Below are 19,117 nucleotides of genomic sequence, written 5' to 3' on the forward strand. Positions count from 1 at the left end.
TTTCAGCAGAAAAACACTCCCCCCTCGTCCTGTCCCTGCACTCTCTGATCAATAGCCCCCCCACGGCTTTCCTGGAGCCCCTTTCAGCATTGGAAGCTGCTTTAAGGTCTCCCTGGAGCTTTCTCTTCTCCAGTCTCAACAACCCCAACTCTCTCAGCCTGTGGGGATGGTTCTGTCCTCTTTAAGAACTGGAAGGCTCAACATGACAAAAACAGAGCTGGTTGTCCTCCTCCCAGTTTGAGGGGGTTTGGGACAATCATCAGCTGCCACGGCCCAGGCAGTCGCTGACACTGAAAGAGGGGAGATTGAAATGAGATCCTGGGAAGAAATGTTCTCCTGTGAGGGTGGGGAGGCCCTGGCCCAGGCTGCCCAGAGCAGTGGTGGCTGCCCCATCCCTGAAGGTGTTCAAGGCCAGGTTGGATGGGGTTTGGAGCACCCTGACCCAGTCGGAGGTGTCCCTGCCCATGGCAGGGGGTGGGACTGGATGGGCTTTGAGGAACCTTCCAACCAAACCTATTCCATGGTTCTATGACACAAAGGTGATGGAGCTGCAGAGTGGGATGCCTTAGGAGCCATCCCAGCGTGGCACTGGAGGGGTAAAAAGGAAAGTGGATCACGAGCAACACTGAGCAAAACACAGCCACTTCCAGCAGTGGGAATCTCAGGAGAAGGATAAGGAGGATTTATGAGATTGAGAAGTAATAATCAATACAGGTTTCCAGCCCATAAAGCAGATCTCTATCCCACCTGTGTCCCTTTAAACCACTGGCAGGCTGAGGAGTGAAACTTCCCAGGGATGCTTTGGAATGGAACACAATCTTTTCTAAAGATAGCTGCGGGGCTAACAAAAGGCAGAGTTATTTTGAAGTGGTTTGATATGCACCTAGTCCTCAATCTGGAGCTGGATAAACACAGGGCTGCAGTGAGTTACATAAAGGCGGGGCTGGCACTGAGCAGCCCCGGGGACAGTGTCCCCTTGCGCCCCACTGCCTCCCCCGCACCCCACGGGCCAGCACCAGGCGGGGGTGGCTTCCTGCAGCACGGCGCCCTGGGGATTACATAAGATCCATTGATTTCAATTAAATTAGGCTCCAAGACGGTCAGAGGGTGTTATGGAAGGGGTTGTGTATACAAATCCCCCCCCTCTTGGTTTTCTTTGCTGGCTTCCCAGAGTTTTACCTGCCCTGCTCCACCACTCGTGCCCCAGCATGGGTTTGATCTGGCTGCCCCGGCAGTGCAGGGGGCCAGCAGTGGCCACCAGCTCCCAGCCTTGGGCCAGTGATTCCAAGGAGCATCCCTTTTTTCGGGTATCTTGGCCTTGCCTGGTGGTCACCCATTGGGTAGCCATTGCCATGGAAACGGGGTTGGCATGGCAGCACCGAAACGGCGCTAGCACGGGTTGGCTCCAGCTGTCAGCTTCCCAACCGCCCCCAGATTGTAGGAGTAGAACAGGCTGGAGGGCGAGAGGGGGACGGTGCAGGCGACAGGGGTCTGTGGGGCTCTGCTCTCATCCCACAGGGAGCAAATGGGATGGAATGTGGCATTGCGTCCCTGATCATCACCTCATGTGTCCCCAAGCCCTCACCCAGAGCAGCTCTGTGGTGGCTCTCAGCTCTGGAACATCCCAGAAACGATCCGGCACAAGCCCCAGGCAGCAAGGTTCTCTCTTGGTTGAGGATGGCAGGACAGCTCAAGTACTCTGACAGGATGTGTCCCAGGTCCATGAGGCTCCTGCCTGACACCTCACAGGCAGGAGCAAGCGTGTACGTGGCCACATGGAACCAGAGCAAACCTGACTGGCATTAAAAACCTGCTGGGTTTTCCCTTCTAAGAGAGCATTTCCATCTCATCCTCCTTCTCTGAGCTGCAAGGCAGAGCTTGCTGTGAACCTGAGAAACCAGAGGGAAGGAATGCTGGCTGGAAGTCACCATCCTAAGCACTGTCAGCTCCCTCCAAATGAGCAAAGTACCAGACAGGCACCACAAAAGGCTGTTTACTTCCAGGTTTTCCACCCCAAGGCCTTCCCCAGGAAAAGCTGTAAGGCAGAGTGTCGAGGATGGGAGAAAACCCATCAGCGCAAAGGCAAGTGGGGTAAGATGCCAGCTGCAAGTGTCTCACAGAGATAAACACAGTACTGTTCCCTGACACACAGCCACTGGGTCCATCCTATTTGTGTCTTTTCAAAGAATCATGGAATGCGTTGGGTTGGAAAAGACCTTGAAGCCCATCCAGTTCCACTTCCTGCCATGGACACAGACACCTCCCACTGGATCAGGGGCTCCAAGCCCCATCCAACCTGGCCTTACACACCTCCAGGGATGGAGCAGCCACCACTGCTCTGGGCAGCGTGGCCCAGGGCCTCCCCACCCTCACAGCAAAACATTTCTGCCTAAGACCTCATTTCAATCTCCCCTCTTGCAGCTCAAAACCGCTTCCCTCGTCCTATTCCTGCCCTCCTTGATTAAGAGCCCCTCCCCAGCTTTCCTGCAGCCCCTTTCCATACTGGAAGCTGCTCCAAGGTCTCCCTGCAGCCTTCTCCTCTCCAGGCTGCCATAACTAGTACACTGTGCCAGGTGACTGAGCCATGCTCCACAGCCAGCTGGCCGGGATGGCTCTGTCTCCGCCGCCTCGTCCTCACACCCTCTGGGCTGGCCACGCAACGTCTGCCACAGCCACCCCATCACCGCGCTCAGGCTTCAGTGGAGAAAACCTTCCCCTCGTGCCTATACCTCCCCGCAGCCGTGGCTGCGTGTGCCAGGGGCGGCACCATCACTTCTCCTTACAGCCAGCCCGAACCCTTCCAGCCCTTCCTGCATCACCACTACTGATCTCTGCTCCTGACATTCCAAATCCTTGGATGTGAAGCTACTGGGGTGACTTTGTGCCCCAGAACAGGATCATCGGGGAGATCACGAAGGCCTCAGGATACTGCCCTGCAAGTTTCACTGCCTGAGCTTGAGCAAACAAGGCCCCAGGCTCATTAGGCGCCTCTAATGAATGGTTGACAGCTTTACCATCTCCTAGAGCAACTCTTCCTTTTCAGGTTTCCAGCCTGATCCTCGCCTGGTCCAACTGTGCTTAGCACATGCCATCCTTCACTCCAGAAATTGGACTCAGCTCCCCGGCTGGGAAGCAGCTTCCCTTGCCGTCTGCAGGAGCCAGCTCCAGCGAGCTGTGCCACTGCACCGAGATGGTCCTCCTGGCCAAATCCATCCCTCACGTCGCTTCAATAGCACCACCGTGCAGTGGGTGAGAGAACTTTCTGCATGGACACCATCGCTAGGAAATATCCCTGTCCCCATACCCACCAGGAGAAAATGGAGGCTGGCTGCAGAGCACAGGTTGGACGGTGATCCTCCCAACGGAGGTCAGATCCAGAGCTGGATGGCGATCCTCCTGATGGAGGTCAGATCCAGAGCACTGTGTGGGTTGGATGGCGATCCTCCTAACAGAGGCAGTTTGGATGGGGATCCTCCTGGCAGTGTGGCAATAGTGTAGCTGTTCCTGGTGTGACACTTGTCTCACCAGGATGCCAAACCTATGGCAACGAAGCTGGGGAAAGGAAGAGCCTTGAGCACAAGTCTTATGAAGAGCATCTGAGGGACCTGGGGCTGTTTAACCTGGAGAAGAGGAGGCTGAGGGGAGACCTCATCGCTCTCTGCAGCTCTCAGAAAGGAGGTTGTGGTGAGGTGGGTGCTGGGCTCTGCTCCCAAGTAACAAGTGATGGATGAGAGGAAATGGCCTCGAGCTGCACCAGGGGAGGTTTAGAGTGGCTGTCAGGAAAGATTTCATCACCAAAAGGGTTCTCAGGCACTGGAACGGCTGCCCAGGGAGATGGTGGAGCCCCCATCCCTGGTAGGGTTTAAAAGACAGGCAGACGAGGTGCTCAGGGATGGTTCATTGTGGACAGGGATGGTTGGACTCGATCTCAAAGGTCTTTTCCAACCAAACCATTCGATGAACCACCCACTGGACACGGCAGGGGATGGCAGGGCTGACAGGGAGGGAGGGCAAACAAGCATCAGCTTTTCAAGCTGAGGGTTCAGCACCGTGTGCACTTGGCTGCCGGGTGGTGGGGATGGTGTGGGTGGGTCTGTGCGTTCTGTCTTGTTCTATTTTTGCTCACAATGTGTCATTTTGGGGGAGGTGAAACCTTTAACAATGCACCCTGAGAAGCAGTCGATCTGTTTTCCACTTCCCAGGAGCCACACCGCATGGCTGCGCTATCACCAGAATCAGAGCCTCTCCCTTTGCATGGGGTCAGACCCCCTCAACGGCAGCAAGAGGTGACCATGGTCTGTGGAGAGACAGCTGCGTTCCTGGGAAGAGGCAGAGTCAGCTCTCGGTACCTGAGGGCCGCGTCGCATGCCAGGACCCATGAGCAGATCTCTGAGCACTTCTTACCCTGGGATTTCCTGCTCTGTGAGTTGGTGGCACACAATGAGCTGGCAATGCAGAAGCAAACCTCTCCTCTGCGGACACTAGGCTGAATGCATCTCCACCCTCAGGGATGGAGCAACAGCTCCAGCATTGGCTCTAAAAGCAGTGCTGGACACAAACCGGGAGCCAAAGGCTGAGAGTTGGATTTAAGGTTTCCCGTGAGGAGAAGCAGGGCAGCTCAGCAAGTTCATCGCTCCTGAGTATTTTTGGTGCAAGAACCCAAAACTTGAGGAAGAGATACAGCAGCACGGGAGAAACTGTCCTGCCTGGTGCCCCAGGTAGAGGGCAAGTCCAAGGGAAGGATGGAGCCTAATCCAATGAGCTTTTTTACTCCAGAAAAAAGAAGAAACGGAAAAAAATCCCAAGGATTTCCAGAACTACTCAAGGAAACAGGTTCTCTTATCCTGCAGCACCTCAGCTTTTCAGTACAGGATCTTCCCTCTCAGAGCAGAATAACGGACATGCAAGATGCTTGGGTTTTGGAGAGTCAGGCATGCCACCGCGCCGGCTCAGCGCCTACCAGTTCTGGTTGTGCTGAGCTGAGGGGGTTCCTGTCAACTAGACATAAGGAGGAATTTCCTCACAATGAGTGGTGAGGCACCGGAACAGGCTGTCCAGAGAAGCTGTGGCTGCCTCACCCCTGGAGGTGTTCAAGGCCAGGTTGGATAAAGCTTGGAGCCCCTGATCCAGTGGGAGGTGTCCCTGTCCATGGCAGGGGGTGGAACTGGATGGGCTTTGAGGTCCCTTCCAAGCCAAACCATTCTATGGTTCCACGATGCTATCTCGCCATCAATCAGAACCCCGAGATCCCATCCTGGAGGTGTTTGTGGCCAGGTTGGATGGGGCTTGGACCACCCATGGGAGGTGTCCGTATCCATGGCAGGGGGTGGAACTGGATGGGTTTTGAGGTCCCTTTCAACCCAAACTATTCTATGATTCTATGTAGGGAGGAAGCCAAGCTGGCAAAATGGAGCAACACACACAGGAATGGAGACTGAGACCCACTGCCCTCTGCAAAGCTGCTCCTGAAGGAAGGATTGGGAATAGTCCTGCCCTACCTCAGCTCAGCCATCCACATCACAGCCCACCAGGCTCCACAGGCACATCCCAAGTGCCAAAGCAAGCTTCTCCCTTCCGTGACACCTTCATCCCTCAGTGAGGGGAGAACAAGAGGGTAATGGTGTGGTACGGAGCCACCGTGCCAGCAAACAGTAGAGAAACCCACCTTGGCTCTGTACTTTCACCACTGTCAGAGGCACGGCATGATGCACGAAGCCTTCTTCTCTTCTCGAGAGGTTGCCAAGAATGGAAAGATCTCATTAAGTAATAATGAAGTTCTGAGCAAGTAGGAAAAGAGAAAATCAGGCAGAATGTGTCCACGTGCCTTAACCCAAATAAGCAGGGAGTGTGCAAGGCCTTCCAGGGAGATGCACCCAGCACCATCAATCCAGCCAGCACTCACCACAATAATCAGACACTCGGATCAAGGCTGCTGCTCTGTGACAGCAGCCTAGAGCAAGTGACGTCCATCACCATAATTAATCCTGTGTCCTCAGTACTGCGATGACTCAAGAAGGCACAGGCAAATTCAGGGAGAGAAGCTGCTGCTAACACACAAGCGTCTTGGGCTGCCATTCTGCTGCAGCACTGCTGCGGAACTGTAGTTCAGGGCTTTTCCATCCTGATTCAGTTGGAAATGCCTGTCACACGGTGGGTTCCTCCAAGCTAAACATTTCCAGCACAGCTTCTAGTGCAAGAGCCGGGGTGTGGTGGAAGGACCCTATGGCAGCCATGCCATCTCCACCTCATACTATGTCCTGAGTTGGAAGGGACCCAGAGGAATCACAGAGTCCAATTCCTGTCCCTGCACAGGACAACCCCAATATTCACATTGTGGGGCTGAGAGCATTGTCCAAATGCTTCTGGAGTATCATCCAGCTTGGTGCCATGACTGCTCCTGGGGAGCTGTTCCAGTGCTCCACCAACCTCTGGGGGAAGAACCTTTTCCTCATATCCAACCTAACTCGCCCCTGGTACATCTTCCTGACATGCCCTTGGGTCCAGTGCAAGGACAGGGTGAGGCGAACGGTTTTGAGCTGCAACATGTGAGATTGATATGACATCCTAGGCAGAAATGTTCTCCTGTGAGGGTGGGGAGGCCCTGGCCCAGTTTGCTCAGAGCAGTGGTGGCTGCTCCATCCCTGGAGGTGTTCAAGGCCAGGCTGGATGGGGCTTGGACCATCCTGATCCAGCGGGAGGTGTTCCTGCCCGTAGCAGGGGGTTGAATTTGGATGACTTTTAAGGTTCCTTCCAACCCAAACCATTCCATGATTCTATGAAAAAAACAGCTTTTAAGACAAATTTGAAGGTCAAACTTGCCCTCTGCTCCTTGGAGTCCCAACACAGGTGCTGGAACAGACAAGCAACAGGTAGAGAAGCCAAAACCTCTTTGGGAAGCTGCATTTTCAAAGCTGCAGGGATTGCGTGCATGGAAAATACTAGGTTTGGGCTCCTTCTGTGAGAGAGCAGGGAATAAGCCCTGATTTAACCCCTCCAGATTTAATAGAGGAATAACCCCTCCAGATTTAACAGCTCTTAGCATCAAAACATCAGAACCGTTGCACTTTGCCTCTCTTGGTTCTGCCCAAGAAGTGGTGAGGCAGGAGGAATGCTTCCTGCAGGCTGTCGGCACCTTTGCTGAGGTCCTGTGGGCACCCAGTGTTTCATAAAGGCTCCCTTTGTATGGAACACTTGAGTTAATTAGGTCTCCGGTTAAGCAAGCTGAATACCAAAACCTTCCCTCTCACAGCTCGATTCACGAACTTCAGGATCCACTTGGATCCACCCCGGCTGTCAGCAAGCTCCAGCCCTGCACGCAACAGCAGCCCAGGGGTTCCTCCAGGCCCAATCTGTTTGGAGAACACCTCAAATCCAGGTCTGGATGGTCTCCTTCACCCCCAAAGTAGACAGAAGTTCATCATGGTTGCCCAATCACCCATTACCCCAGCCTTGGAGCTCCAGAGCACACGTCTCCAACACTGCAAGGCGCGTCTCAAAACTGAGATGGGCCCAAGCTGTCGGTCCTGCTCTCAAAAAACAGACAGAAAAAATGGAAGCCAATGCCTTTCCCCTGGCTTTCAAAACTCCGGGATACCCCAACTGGACCACACAGCCTGTGATGCCCACCATCAGCTCAACAGGAAGGTCGCCTCGCCCTCAGGAAGCCTCAGAGCTTCAACCAATCACCAGGACAGCACCAACGACTGAAAATAGAATCACAAAATGGTTTGGGTTGGAAGAGACCTTAAAGATCATCCAGTTCCAAAGGAAGGGACACCTCCCACTGTATCAGGCTGCTCAAGGCCTCATCTAATCTAGCCTTGAACACTACCAACTCAATAGAGCGCATCAGGACACTTTCCCCCTGTATTTCATTGTCCAAGGTGTGAGGAGAAGGGGTCAAGGTTCCCCTCTACGAGTTGCACAACCCACGGGAGACAGCACCATTACTGCTCAACCAGGCAACCCAACAGTGAACTCACCTCAGTAAACCCAGTGAACCCACCCACCTTGCAGGCTCTAGAGCCCCACCAGTCTGCTTGGACAGGACCAGGATGCTCTGTTGATCTCCCTGCCGGGCGAGAGGTTTGGTCTTCTCCAAGCTCATGCTTCTCAGTGAGATTTTAGCCTTCCCTTTCAGTTTCGAAGTTATTTAGGGAGCCGTTCAACAGAGCCAACTTCCTGACATTAGGCAAGTTGAAATGCCAGTGCCGGCTCACAGGAGAGCTTTGTAGCATCGGCACCAGAGGGATGGATTTCACTGCTGCCAGGATATTTAGGTCAAGGACAGCGGGACACGCCACTGTTTGGGAAAGTCCCCCGGGATCTTTATTGTTTGCACAGAGCTGATACAACCTTGGATTTCAGAGGTCTCCTCCAAGAGACCTACATGCGGCCAAGCCAGGCTAGATTCAATTACAGCTCCCCTGGAAAAAGGGGATAAGGCCAAAGAAATCCAACATGATTGAAATATGGGAGCACAGGACAAGGTGGACTTTTAGACCCCACACCACGAGCACAACCTGGTTCCATCTCTCAACAGCACAACGGGACCTGGTTCCATCTCTTCCAACAGCACAATGGGAGCTGGTCCCATCTCTTCCGACAACACAATGGGAGCTGGTCCCATCTCTTCCAACAACACAACTGGACCCGGTCCCATGTCTCCTGGCAGCACAATGGGACCTGGTCCCAATGGGACTGTGCTGGACCGACGTGCTTGTGGTGGTTTTCCACGTCCCACCACTCCATTTGGTGAACACTGTGATATTAAACCAAGCAAACAGATAGCGCATTCCTTTTTCAACAAGAATTGGGCACACACTGTCCCTCAGCCTCCAGCCCTGGGATTTTCTGCTTGTTAAGAGCAAAATGTATAGGTTTTAATCTAGTAATTTTTTGGTCCTGGGACCTAATTTAGGAGCTCGGTACCTTGGTAGGGCAACCAAAGCCCTAAGTGATTTCATGTGTGACAGGAGAACTGGTGCTGTGCTGCTGAGCTCAGCAACCCAGCTGGAGGAGTCCGATTGCCTATGACAGTGCTGGGAAATTGGGTCCCAACTGATTCCTCATCAGCTGCAAACGGCTTGTTACAGGTGAGGTGGGATCTCATCCTCAGCTCAAGCATCTCAGACCTTTGAAAAGATGCTTCCTGAGCAGCTGAGAAGGCTTATGTATTATAAAATAATTCTCCCAGCAGGAAGTCACCGCCTCTCTCTGCTGTAAGAAGAAAGGCTTGGCAGGGAGGACCTCACTGACAAACAATCATGGAATGGGTTGGGTTGGAAGGAACCTCAAAGCCCATCAAGTTCCAATCCCCTGTCATGCACAGGGACACCTCCCACTGGATCAGGGTGATCCAAACTCCATCCAACCTGGCCTTGAACACCTCCAGGGATGGGGCAGCCACCACTGCTCTGGGAAACCTGGGCCAGGGCCTCCCCACGCTCACAGCAAAACATTTCCTCCTAAGATCGCATCCCCAATCTCCCCTCTTGTAGCTCGAAAACGTTCCCCTTGTCCTTTCCCCGCACTCCTTATCAAGAGCCCCTCCCCAGCTTTCCTGCAACCCCTTCAGTACTGGAAGCTGCTCTAACGTCTCCCAGGAGCCTTCTCTTCTCCAGGCTGAACAATCCCAACTCTCTCAGCCTGTCCTCGTATAAAAGGTGCTCCAACCCTCGAATCATCTCCGTGGCCTCATCTGGACTCACTCCAACAGCTCCACGTCCTTCCTGTGCCAAGGACTCCAGAACTGGACACAAGGCTCCAGGCAGGGTCTCACCAGAGCAGAGCAGAGGGGCAGAATCCCCTCCCTGGCCCTGCTGGTCCCTCTGCTCTCAATGCAGCCCAGTACATGGTTGGTTTCTGGGCTGTGAGCTCACCTTGCAGCTCGTGTTGAACTTCTTGCCCCCAGCACTCCTCAGAGCTGCTCCCCATCCATTAGAAGTTTCACTCTACTTCTTCCCTCCTCAGAACCAAATAGGGCAGCACCGTGAGTCCTGGGTTGCAGCTCCCAAGAGCAGAACCGCCTTTGTGTCACACGAAGAGTGGAGGACATGCTGCCTTTCCACTCCAGGGGCATCAGAGGAGGGAGGTCTGGCCAACATGATGGGGGTTTGAGCAGGGAGGCTTTCAGCAAGCTCATGTTCCCAGAGAGTACGAGCTGCTGCTCCCACCTGGAAAGCTGTCACCAGCACTGAGGAGTGCTAGGAGGGGAAGAAGAGGCTTTGAGTGATGTCCTTTATCTGGGAGAGGACCATGTGTCTGGAGGGTTTCTTGGCTTCACTGGGGTAGCCCAGGAGCAAAGAGATGGGTAAGTGGAGAACCCTGATGGGTTCACAAGCATGCAGAGCAGGGGGATGGCTCCCACTGCCCCAGCATTGGCAAGGAACACTGGAAGATCGCTACGAGCACGAGGATGCTTAAATGAGAAACAACCACACAAAGGACTCTTTAGGACTCTTCAGCCTAAAAACAGGCTGAAAAGGGGGAAACGGACACTAGGAAACCTCCACAGAGGGTGGAGAAGGGAAGTGGGGAACCACTCATTGCCTCTCTGGGGTTCAGAAGCAGTGAGTCGATGTGGCACGGTGGTGAAATTGTGGCACAGCAGTGGATCTGCTGGAGGACACTGTCACAGAGGGCCCAGGCGCCAAATAACAAGCACTCCTCTGGCTCAAAAGCCGCTGAGCCGCAATTTGCCTGTGGCACCAGGAAAACACGGAGGAAGCATCACTGCACACTCATTCTGTTCTTCTCCTCTTCCTCAAGCATCTGCCACTGTTGGAGACAGGATACGGGCACAGATGGAACTTGGCGGTACCAGGTCAGGCCGTTCTCTGGAGGTCTGTCTGGCTCCTGCTGGGTCCTGGCCGTGCCGGGGGAACTCCCTGCACGCAGCCTGAGGTGCCTTGTGGCACCTCTGCACAGCTCATGCATGCAAAAGGAATCAGAACCAGGACAGACGCTCCCTTAAATATGGATCAGGATCAGCTCAGTCTTTCTGGGTCAGGCTGGAAGAACAGCAGGGACTCAGCAGTAAGCCCACCAGGAAAGCCCACAGGGACAGCAGGAAAGAAATTAGTTTAACCAGCTGCTGGTCTGTACCCCAGACAGAGTCAGAGACCTGCAGGTTCCCCTGGAAAAGACCTGAGAGGAGAAAGCTTGGGACAAAGCCACCTCCAACGGAACTGGCCTCAATGCCAGCAGCATGCAACAATATCTCCTCTCCACGGCCCCACTCCTCCACTGAGGGTGATCAGCAGCAATGTTCCCTTCCCCAGCACCCTGAGAAGGAAGACATGTCAGAAAACCCATCCTGCAAGCACCTCACAACAAAATGAACAAAAAATCTGGGCTTTCAGCAAAGCCAAGCCGTTGCTAAGTTGAACTAGATTCACGCAGGAGCCTGATGGAAATTTCCCAGAGTGTTGCTGTGTCATCTCCGGGACGGTCCCCAGCGCGCCCCACAATGGGTTAACCCCAGGCCATGCGGGCTCCAGGAATGGAAGCTCCCGGGAGTCGGAGAAGTCAGCACACCAGATTAACAGATTTCAGCTCAATTTGGCTCTGCCTCTCGCTGGGGACAGCAAGCTGGAAAGTACACAAGTGATTTTTGTAGGTCACTGCCAAGCCTCCAACACCTGCCTACGTCGGGCAGAGCCCACACGGACAGCATAGCTAGGGTGGCTGAGGCTCTGCTGGCCACCAAGACTCAGGATGAGTCGCAGGCAATGCTGTTACTATTTGTCCTCTTCCTTGGCACCACTGCACAGCACACATAGGGCAGGCGAGTTGCTTCCCCAGGTCACATGTGGCAAAAGACCTGCAGGGTCTCCTGAGGCACAACTGAGGCAGCAGAGGAGCTACAAACATCCCCATCCTCAGCACAGCCTCCCTTCCCTCTCCATGCCAAGGGAGTTGAACACTCAAGCTGTGGACACCGGAGGGTTTCATAGAATCACAGAATGGTCTGGGTTGGAAGGGACCTCAAAGCCCATCCAGCTTCACTCCCTGCCATGGGCAGGGACACCTCCCACTGGATCAGGTTGCTCCAAGCCCCATCCAACCTGGCCTTGAACACCTCCAGGGATAGGGCAGCCACCACTTCTCTGGGCAACCAGATGTTCTGGTTTCGTTCTGCCCTGGCTTAGCAGCATGAATAAGCGTGCCAGGTACCCTGGCAGTAGCACAAAGGTTCTCCAGGGACAAGGCGCTCCTTGGCCCTTACCAGTGCTTAATGTCCTGTTAGTCCCACTTCAAGTTCTGGGTGCTCCGCACACAGTGAGGATGCGTGGCTGCCACAGCTCCATACCAGCCTGCTCCAACTCCAGAGGAGCTGTGGAGCAGAGGGAACAGCAGCTCCCCCAGCTCACTGGAGAAAGGCAGGAGCCAGCCTGGAGTCACCTCGTGGGAACCATCATCTTTCGGGGGAACCCTTCAACATCTGTCCACCCCTAAAGATCCCTCTCTGGGAGACCTCTCCAGACTGACAAAGTGCTCCTTCCAGCAGGTTGTTATCTCAAGACTGTCTCTATAATACAGTGCCCCAAATGGCCCAATCTAGAGCACCTGGAAGAGATGCAAAGGCTGGTTGGAGAACCACATGAAGGTGAGACATTCACCATCACACACAGGCTTCCAGAGCCACTACTCCAAACCTCCTCCCTGCCTGTGGAGTAACACCCGGGATGGGGCTCACAGGACATGGGAGGAGAGCTTTCCCCTCCATTCATGCCTGGAGAGAGAAAGCAGCAGAGGAGACAGGAACCTGAGCAGGAAAGCACAAGGCGAGCACCCAGGCCAGGCTGCACAGTGCCACACGTGGGCTGCCAGGCTCTATTTTAAATGTTGTGTGGCAAATGTATGCAGGATGAGATCCAAGCTAGGGGAAGGGGAGGGTGCTGGGTGGCGGAGGTGTTCAAAATTAGGAGCTGAGCTCAGGCACGCATGGCTTCTGGGAGCAGACGGGGGAAGAGCCAAAGCCGGGGGCCCGCAGGAGATGCGTAGCTGCAACATCAGCCCTGGCAAGGTGCTCTGTGGTGGGACGCGAGGCGGAGCACGCTCCTGTCTGCCCTCCTGGTGAGGTGGGGAATGCTCACGAACCATGCCAGCCAGGGTAGGGCCGTGAGGATGCCAAGGCAGCACCAAAGGATCGGTGTCCTCCTCAGCACAGCTCCAAGTCACCCCAAAGACCCCAGCCCCCCAGGGTGTTTATAAGCAGCCTTCCCAGTGCAGAGGAACTGCATCACCTGCACCTTCCAGGCAAGGGAAGGTGAGGGATTCAGGGAGACCCAACTGAGCTGCAGACACCTGCTACCCTCTTCACCCACAGGCGACCCTTTGCATCTGCAAAATGGGCCTGATTCTGCTCTCCCTTTCCAGATTGACCCTGAACAAGCCGCCATCATGTTGATGCACTTTGCAAGATGCTCAGAGCAGCGCCCTGCCAGTGGGGCGTGTAGTGAGGCTCTGATGGGAGCTGGCAGATCTGGGATCGTACCTGCCCTACATATACAGAGCGGGCAGCTTGACAGAATGAGCAAGTTTTTATATAGATTCAGTGGCAGCGGTTTTCGCCGACGGCCGGGGTGTGGAGGGAGATGGAAAATATTTTCATTTAAGCTCTTTTCTGCATTCTTGCTGCCAGAGTCACGCATTATTCATGCGGCTCTCGTAACCAGGCTGGTGGCTCTGGGTTTTGCTCAGAAGGGGCTGTGCAGAATTAAGCAGCCGGTTAAATTATTAATAGTCTGCCGGGGGGTGCCCAGGACGCTCACTCCCACTCCCTGCAGCCTTTTGAGGCGTTACAGTGCCCTCCAGAGGAACAGAAACCAACCACAGCCATTCGACAAACCTGCTGGCTGTTCTGTCCTACTTAGGAGCCCGCAGACACCTTGTTCTGGCCCGGAAACTGCTGGGTCTCCCTGAAGGGGGCCTCCTGCGCCTGGCTGCACCCAGCACACACCCAAACAGGGTTGGCACCAAGGGGGCTGTGAGCGTTTCACCCCCACAGCGTGTCTGGAACAGTGGGAGCCAAAGCAGGCAGGAGGAGGGAAGGGAGAAAAGCCCGCAGGCAGGGCAGATGCCGCAGGGGCACCTGAATTCAGCTGAAGGCACCGTCTTTTCACAGCTGGAGTGGCTGCCATGCAGAGATTTGTGTTCAATGCCATGTCTGCAGGCAGCAGGCTGCACTCCTGCCATTTACCATTCCCACATCCCCAAAACTGTCATCCTTAGCCCTCCCTTCCCACACACTGAGGGCTGCTAGGCCCCAAATCCTGGCCTCCAAAACCTCTCTGCCTCACAGGGACATCAGTGGCCACCCCACTCCTTCCAGGACTTCGGGCTTTCCTGGCAAAGCCAGCTTCCCTCCAGTGGACATTCCCACCACCAATGTCTCTAAAACTGGCCCGGAGGACAAAGATCACCAGACCAAGCTGTCCTCCTTGCCAAGCATCAGTGGGACAGTGGGGACGGACCACAGCCAAGCCCCACATCCAACCAAGAATGCAGCAGTTAGCAGCAGGGTGGTGGTCAGGCCATCGCATGGGGCTCTGGCTGCACAAGATCTAAAGGAAGGCAGGCAGAGATGGCCTCCTCATGCCATCCTTCCCCAAGGTGAGGCAAAGCACTGATGCAGACAGCGAGGAGACGCAGGAGCTGGAAACTCCACAGTGTGTGAGGCCCTGGGTAGCTCTGCCTCAGCCCGGGGGTCAAGGTGATGCCCTGGAAAGGGTGAACGAGCCCTGCACAGTGCCCCACGTACAGGTATGCAGCTCACAAAGGCCATGTCGGCCTGCTGGAGCTATCACCTCCTGCCTCACAGTGGGCTGAGCTGGAAGAGCCGCAGATACCCCGGCAGCACTTTGAAACAAGGACATTTGTGTAAAAAACAAGGCCACTCAGCCCCGCTTGAAAGCGACTGACTCTGGTGACAGAACGCAGCTGAAAAGAAACCTCTGGGCAGTGCTTAATGAGAGCAAATGGATGAGGATGAAAGGGAGTGGCCTCAAGCTGCACCAGGGCAGGTTCAGCTTGGACATTATGAAAAAATTCTTAAGGGGAAGGGTTCTCAGGCATTGGAACAGCTCCCAGGGAGATGGTGAAGTCCCCATCCCTGGAGGGGTTTAAAAGACGGCCATATGAGGTGCTCAGGGATATGATTTAGTAGTGGACAGGGATGGTTGGACTCGATCTCAAAGGTCTTTTCCAACCTAGGGATTCTATGATTCTACGATCTTCACAGTGGCCCTCCTCTGACAAAGGGCTGGACCAGAGACCTTCGGAACACTTCAAACCTGCTTTTATCCTGCACGGATTAGACGCCGTGGCTGGGCTCACTGCCTGCTGTGCAGACAGGCCTGCCCGCACCGACTCGCTGGCACTGTGGGTGCCTGTGCAAGCGCCAGCATGGCAGCCAGCATGGCTCACAGCACACCAGAGAGTCCCACACCCAGTTTCCAAGGGAAACAGACTGGTGCCAGAGTTTCACAGAGCTGCGACAGTCAGGCAGGAGCACCAGCCTGGCGAGTGATGCAGAAGGAACGTTGCTTACTGCAGGTGGCGCAAGGAGAAGCTACAGGGACCGGCCCAGCTCTGCGGGGCATGTACCGGGATGTGTCGCTTTCCCTGCTCTGAGAGGAAGGGAAGACAGCACACCACCTGCAAGAGAACAAACCCCTGCCTTCCCATTGGGAATTGCAGTGTCTCTGGCCACAGACGCCTGCAAGGGGAATCCTCACAGCCTCCTGAGTGCCCGCAGAGCTGAGCCATCCTCTCAGAAGGGTGGCAAGGTGGGACAGCAAACACCACCTCCGTGTTTTTGCCTCCCCCCAGCCCAGAGCATGAAGAAAGTGAGACCCTTACGCCGGCCGTGCTGCTGGTGGAGGCTCTGCTGAAGCCGTGGCTGCGGAGGGCTCTGCCAGTGCGGGACTGGGGCCTGTGTCCTGTGCTCCAGCCGACTCCGGTGGCCCTGCAGCTCCCTCGGCAGCCGGTGCTGTGTCATATTCCGCTGTTGTCTCTACCTCAACTTCCTGAACTGCAGAGGACAGATGCATCCTCTCGGCAGCTGCAGCAGCCTCCTCCTCTTCCTCCTTCTTCCTCAGCTTCGCCTCCAGCTCTTGGCGCCTCTTCTCATCATCCTGCCGGGCCATTTGCTCAAAGACTTGGAACGCCTTAAAGATAAAAAGCAAGTGGAGCTGAGAGTTAAGCTGCCAAACTCTGCTGGAAAAGCTGGGGAGGAGAACTGGCGCACGCTTGGCCCTTATCCCTGCCCTCCCCCTCTGGACACCTCACATTCCCCACTCCCCACACCAAGTGGCTTCCATCTCCAACAAAACCAGTCAGCGGCAATGTCAAAACTCACTTGGCCATGTCAAACACAGGAGAGAGCAGACTTCACATCCTGAAATCTCTCTGCCACCGGGAAAAGGGATGGTTACCCAGGGAAAAGGAATGAAAGCTGGCTCCAGCTAGGAAGAGGCTCCAAGGGAGTCATTGTCCCTCCAGCCTTCCCTCGCTCTGCACTCCAGCAGTCACAGAGGGGCTGGTTGCAAGCCCAGAGCTCAGACCAAGCCTCTGAGGGCAAACAGGATGAGCTACTCCTGGCTCCACTGTCGTCCATCTTCTCCTGGATGGAACTGAAGCTCCCTCAGCTGGCACAGAGCAACCTCAGGTAGGGTTTTGAGCAAGAACTGACCAATTCAGGCCAAAAATATGCAGGGAAAAGCCACCCCAGAGGTGTGGCAGGTGAGAAGGTCACCCAACAGCAGCGGGAGAAGCTGTAATCCTGCCGTGCAGTTTGCTTCCAGCCGCACCCATTCAGCACAGGCTGAAAGTTAAACCCACAACTGTGGGATGCAGCCAAAGGAAGCATGGTGACCTGTGCCTGCTCCTCAAAGCAGCCGAAGCTTCTCCCATGCAACCACCAGGCCGTTTGTCACTGTAAACAACTGCCGGAGCCCAGAGATGCACCCCAGGTCCCAACTGCCTCTGGCCACTGTCACAGCAGCTCCACAAACCCGGTCTGGACCCCACCAGGCTCTTCCCATGGAGCTCCCATTGCCCCTTGCCCTCACTCTCTCCCCGGGGCACTGCTTCTCCCCTGCACCAGCCCCCAAGACACCTCTCCCACCTTCTCCGGTCACAGGCGGCTACCAGGAGCCCCAGCTCTCCCTCATCCCTGCCACTGCGAACTAACCCAACCCTTGGGGCACACAGTCCTGCTCTCCTTGCTGGACTGAACCAGTGCCAGGGCCCAGTACTGCCCAGCGGGACCCTGCTCTCCCTGCCATTAGGAACTCACTCTCCTTACTGGGGCTGAACCCAGTACTGCCCGGTGGGTCCCCCACTCTTTCCACTGTTAGGAATCCACTCCCCTCACTGGGGCCAGGGTCCAGTACCACCCTGTGGAATCCCCACTCTCCCCACACCCCGCCATTAGGAAGCCGCTCCCCGCACTGGCGTCCAGTACTGCCCAGTGGGGGCCCCACTCTCCCTCATTACCACCATTAGGATCCCGCTCTCCTTGTCAGGACCCAGCACCACCCAGTGGAATCCCCATTCTCCACACTGCTAGGAACCTGCTCCTCTCTCTGGGGTCTGGTACTGCCTACCGGGATCTCCACTCTCCCACACTCCCACTATTAAGACCCTGCACCCCTTCATCAGGATCTGGTAACACTCAGTGGAATCCCCACTCTCACCACCACTAGGAACCTGCCCCTCTCGATGGGGTCTGATACCACCTACCGGAATGCCACTCTGCCCACACCTCACTGTTAGGAACCTGCTGCCTTCACCAGGGTCCAGTACCAGCTACCGGGACCCCCACTCTCCCTTACCCCCCCCATTAGGAGCCATCTCCCCTTGTCAGGATCCAGTACCATCCAGTGAGGTCCCCACTCTCCCTATTAGGACCCCACTCCTCTCTCCAGGACCCCCACTCTCCTGTACACCACCGTTAGGAACTCACTCCCCTCGCTGGGACTGAACCCCGTACCGCCCGGTGGGGTCCCCACTCTTGCCACCATTAGGACACTGCTCCTCTCGTGAGCTTTGGTACCACCAGGTGGGGCCTTCGCTCTCCCCGCCATTAGGAACCCACTCCCTTTGCTGTGGTTAGTTCTACACCCCACCGTTAGAAACCTGCTCCCCTCACTGGCATCCGGTACTGTCTACTGAGACCTCAACTCTTCCTCATCCTCACCGTTAGGATCCCAGTCCATTCACGGAGGCCGAACCAGTAGTGCTCAGTGGGACCCCTGCTCTCCCTGCCGTTAAGAATCTACTCCTCTCTCTGGGATCCGGTACCACTTACTGGGACCCTCGCTCTCCCTCATCCCCACCATTAGGACCCTGCTCCCTTTACCGGAGCTGAACTCGGTACTGCCTGCTGGGGTCCCCACTCTCTCTACCATTAGGAACCCGCTCTTCTATCCAGGATCCAGTACCAGCCAGCGGAATCGCCATTCTCTCCGCACCCCACTGTTAGGAACCCACTCCCCTTGTCAGGATCTAGTATCACCCAGAGGAATCCCCATTAAGAAACTGCTCCTCTCGTTGGGGTCCAGTACCACCTACCAGGACCCCCACTCTCGCCGGTGTTAGGAAATTGCTCTCCTTGTCAGGATCCAGTACCAGCCAGTAGAATCCCCACTCTCCCCACCGTTAGGAACCTGCTCCTCTCTCCAGGGTTCAGTACCGCCTGGTAGGGCCTCCACTCTCCCTGCCGTTAGGAACCCACTCCCCATGCCAGGATCCGGTAACACACAGTGGACTGCTCTCTCTCCCCACACGCCACTGCTAGGGACCAGCTCCTCTTGCTGGGGTCCGGTACCACCAGGCGGGGCCCCCCTTCTCTCTGCCATTAGGAACCCACTTCCCTCACCCTGCTCTCCCTCATCCCCGCCACTGGGATGCCGCTCCCCTCGTCAGGGTCGAGTACCACCCAGTGGAATCCCCGCTCTCCCTACCGTTATGAACTCAGTCCTGTCGTCAGGGTCCGGTACTGCGCGGTAGGGCCCCACTTCTCCCACCGTTAGGACCCTGCTCCCCTCGCCAGGATCCGGTACTACCTACCGGGACCCCCGCTCTCCCACACCCCGCCGTCAGGACC

At 55.6% G+C, this 19,117-nt stretch overlaps 1 protein-coding gene across 2 annotated transcripts in view; it reads right to left on the reverse strand.

Annotated features, from left to right (window-relative positions):
• The window catches only part of NUDCD3 (NudC domain containing 3), a 35,746-nt gene that overhangs the window by 16,310 nt on the left and 319 nt on the right, over positions 1-19,117 (reverse strand). For both annotated transcript variants that reach the window (XM_054088920.1, XM_009569668.2), the window contains exon 2: positions 15,868-16,175. In XM_054088920.1, the coding sequence (XP_053944895.1) occupies positions 15,868-16,175 (308 nt within the window). The remainder of the gene's footprint in view (positions 1-15,867; positions 16,176-19,117) is intronic.

This window comes from Cuculus canorus, chromosome 26 (assembly GCF_017976375.1).
Source record: "Cuculus canorus isolate bCucCan1 chromosome 26, bCucCan1.pri, whole genome shotgun sequence".
Classification (NCBI taxonomy): domain Eukaryota; kingdom Metazoa; phylum Chordata; class Aves; order Cuculiformes; family Cuculidae; genus Cuculus; species Cuculus canorus.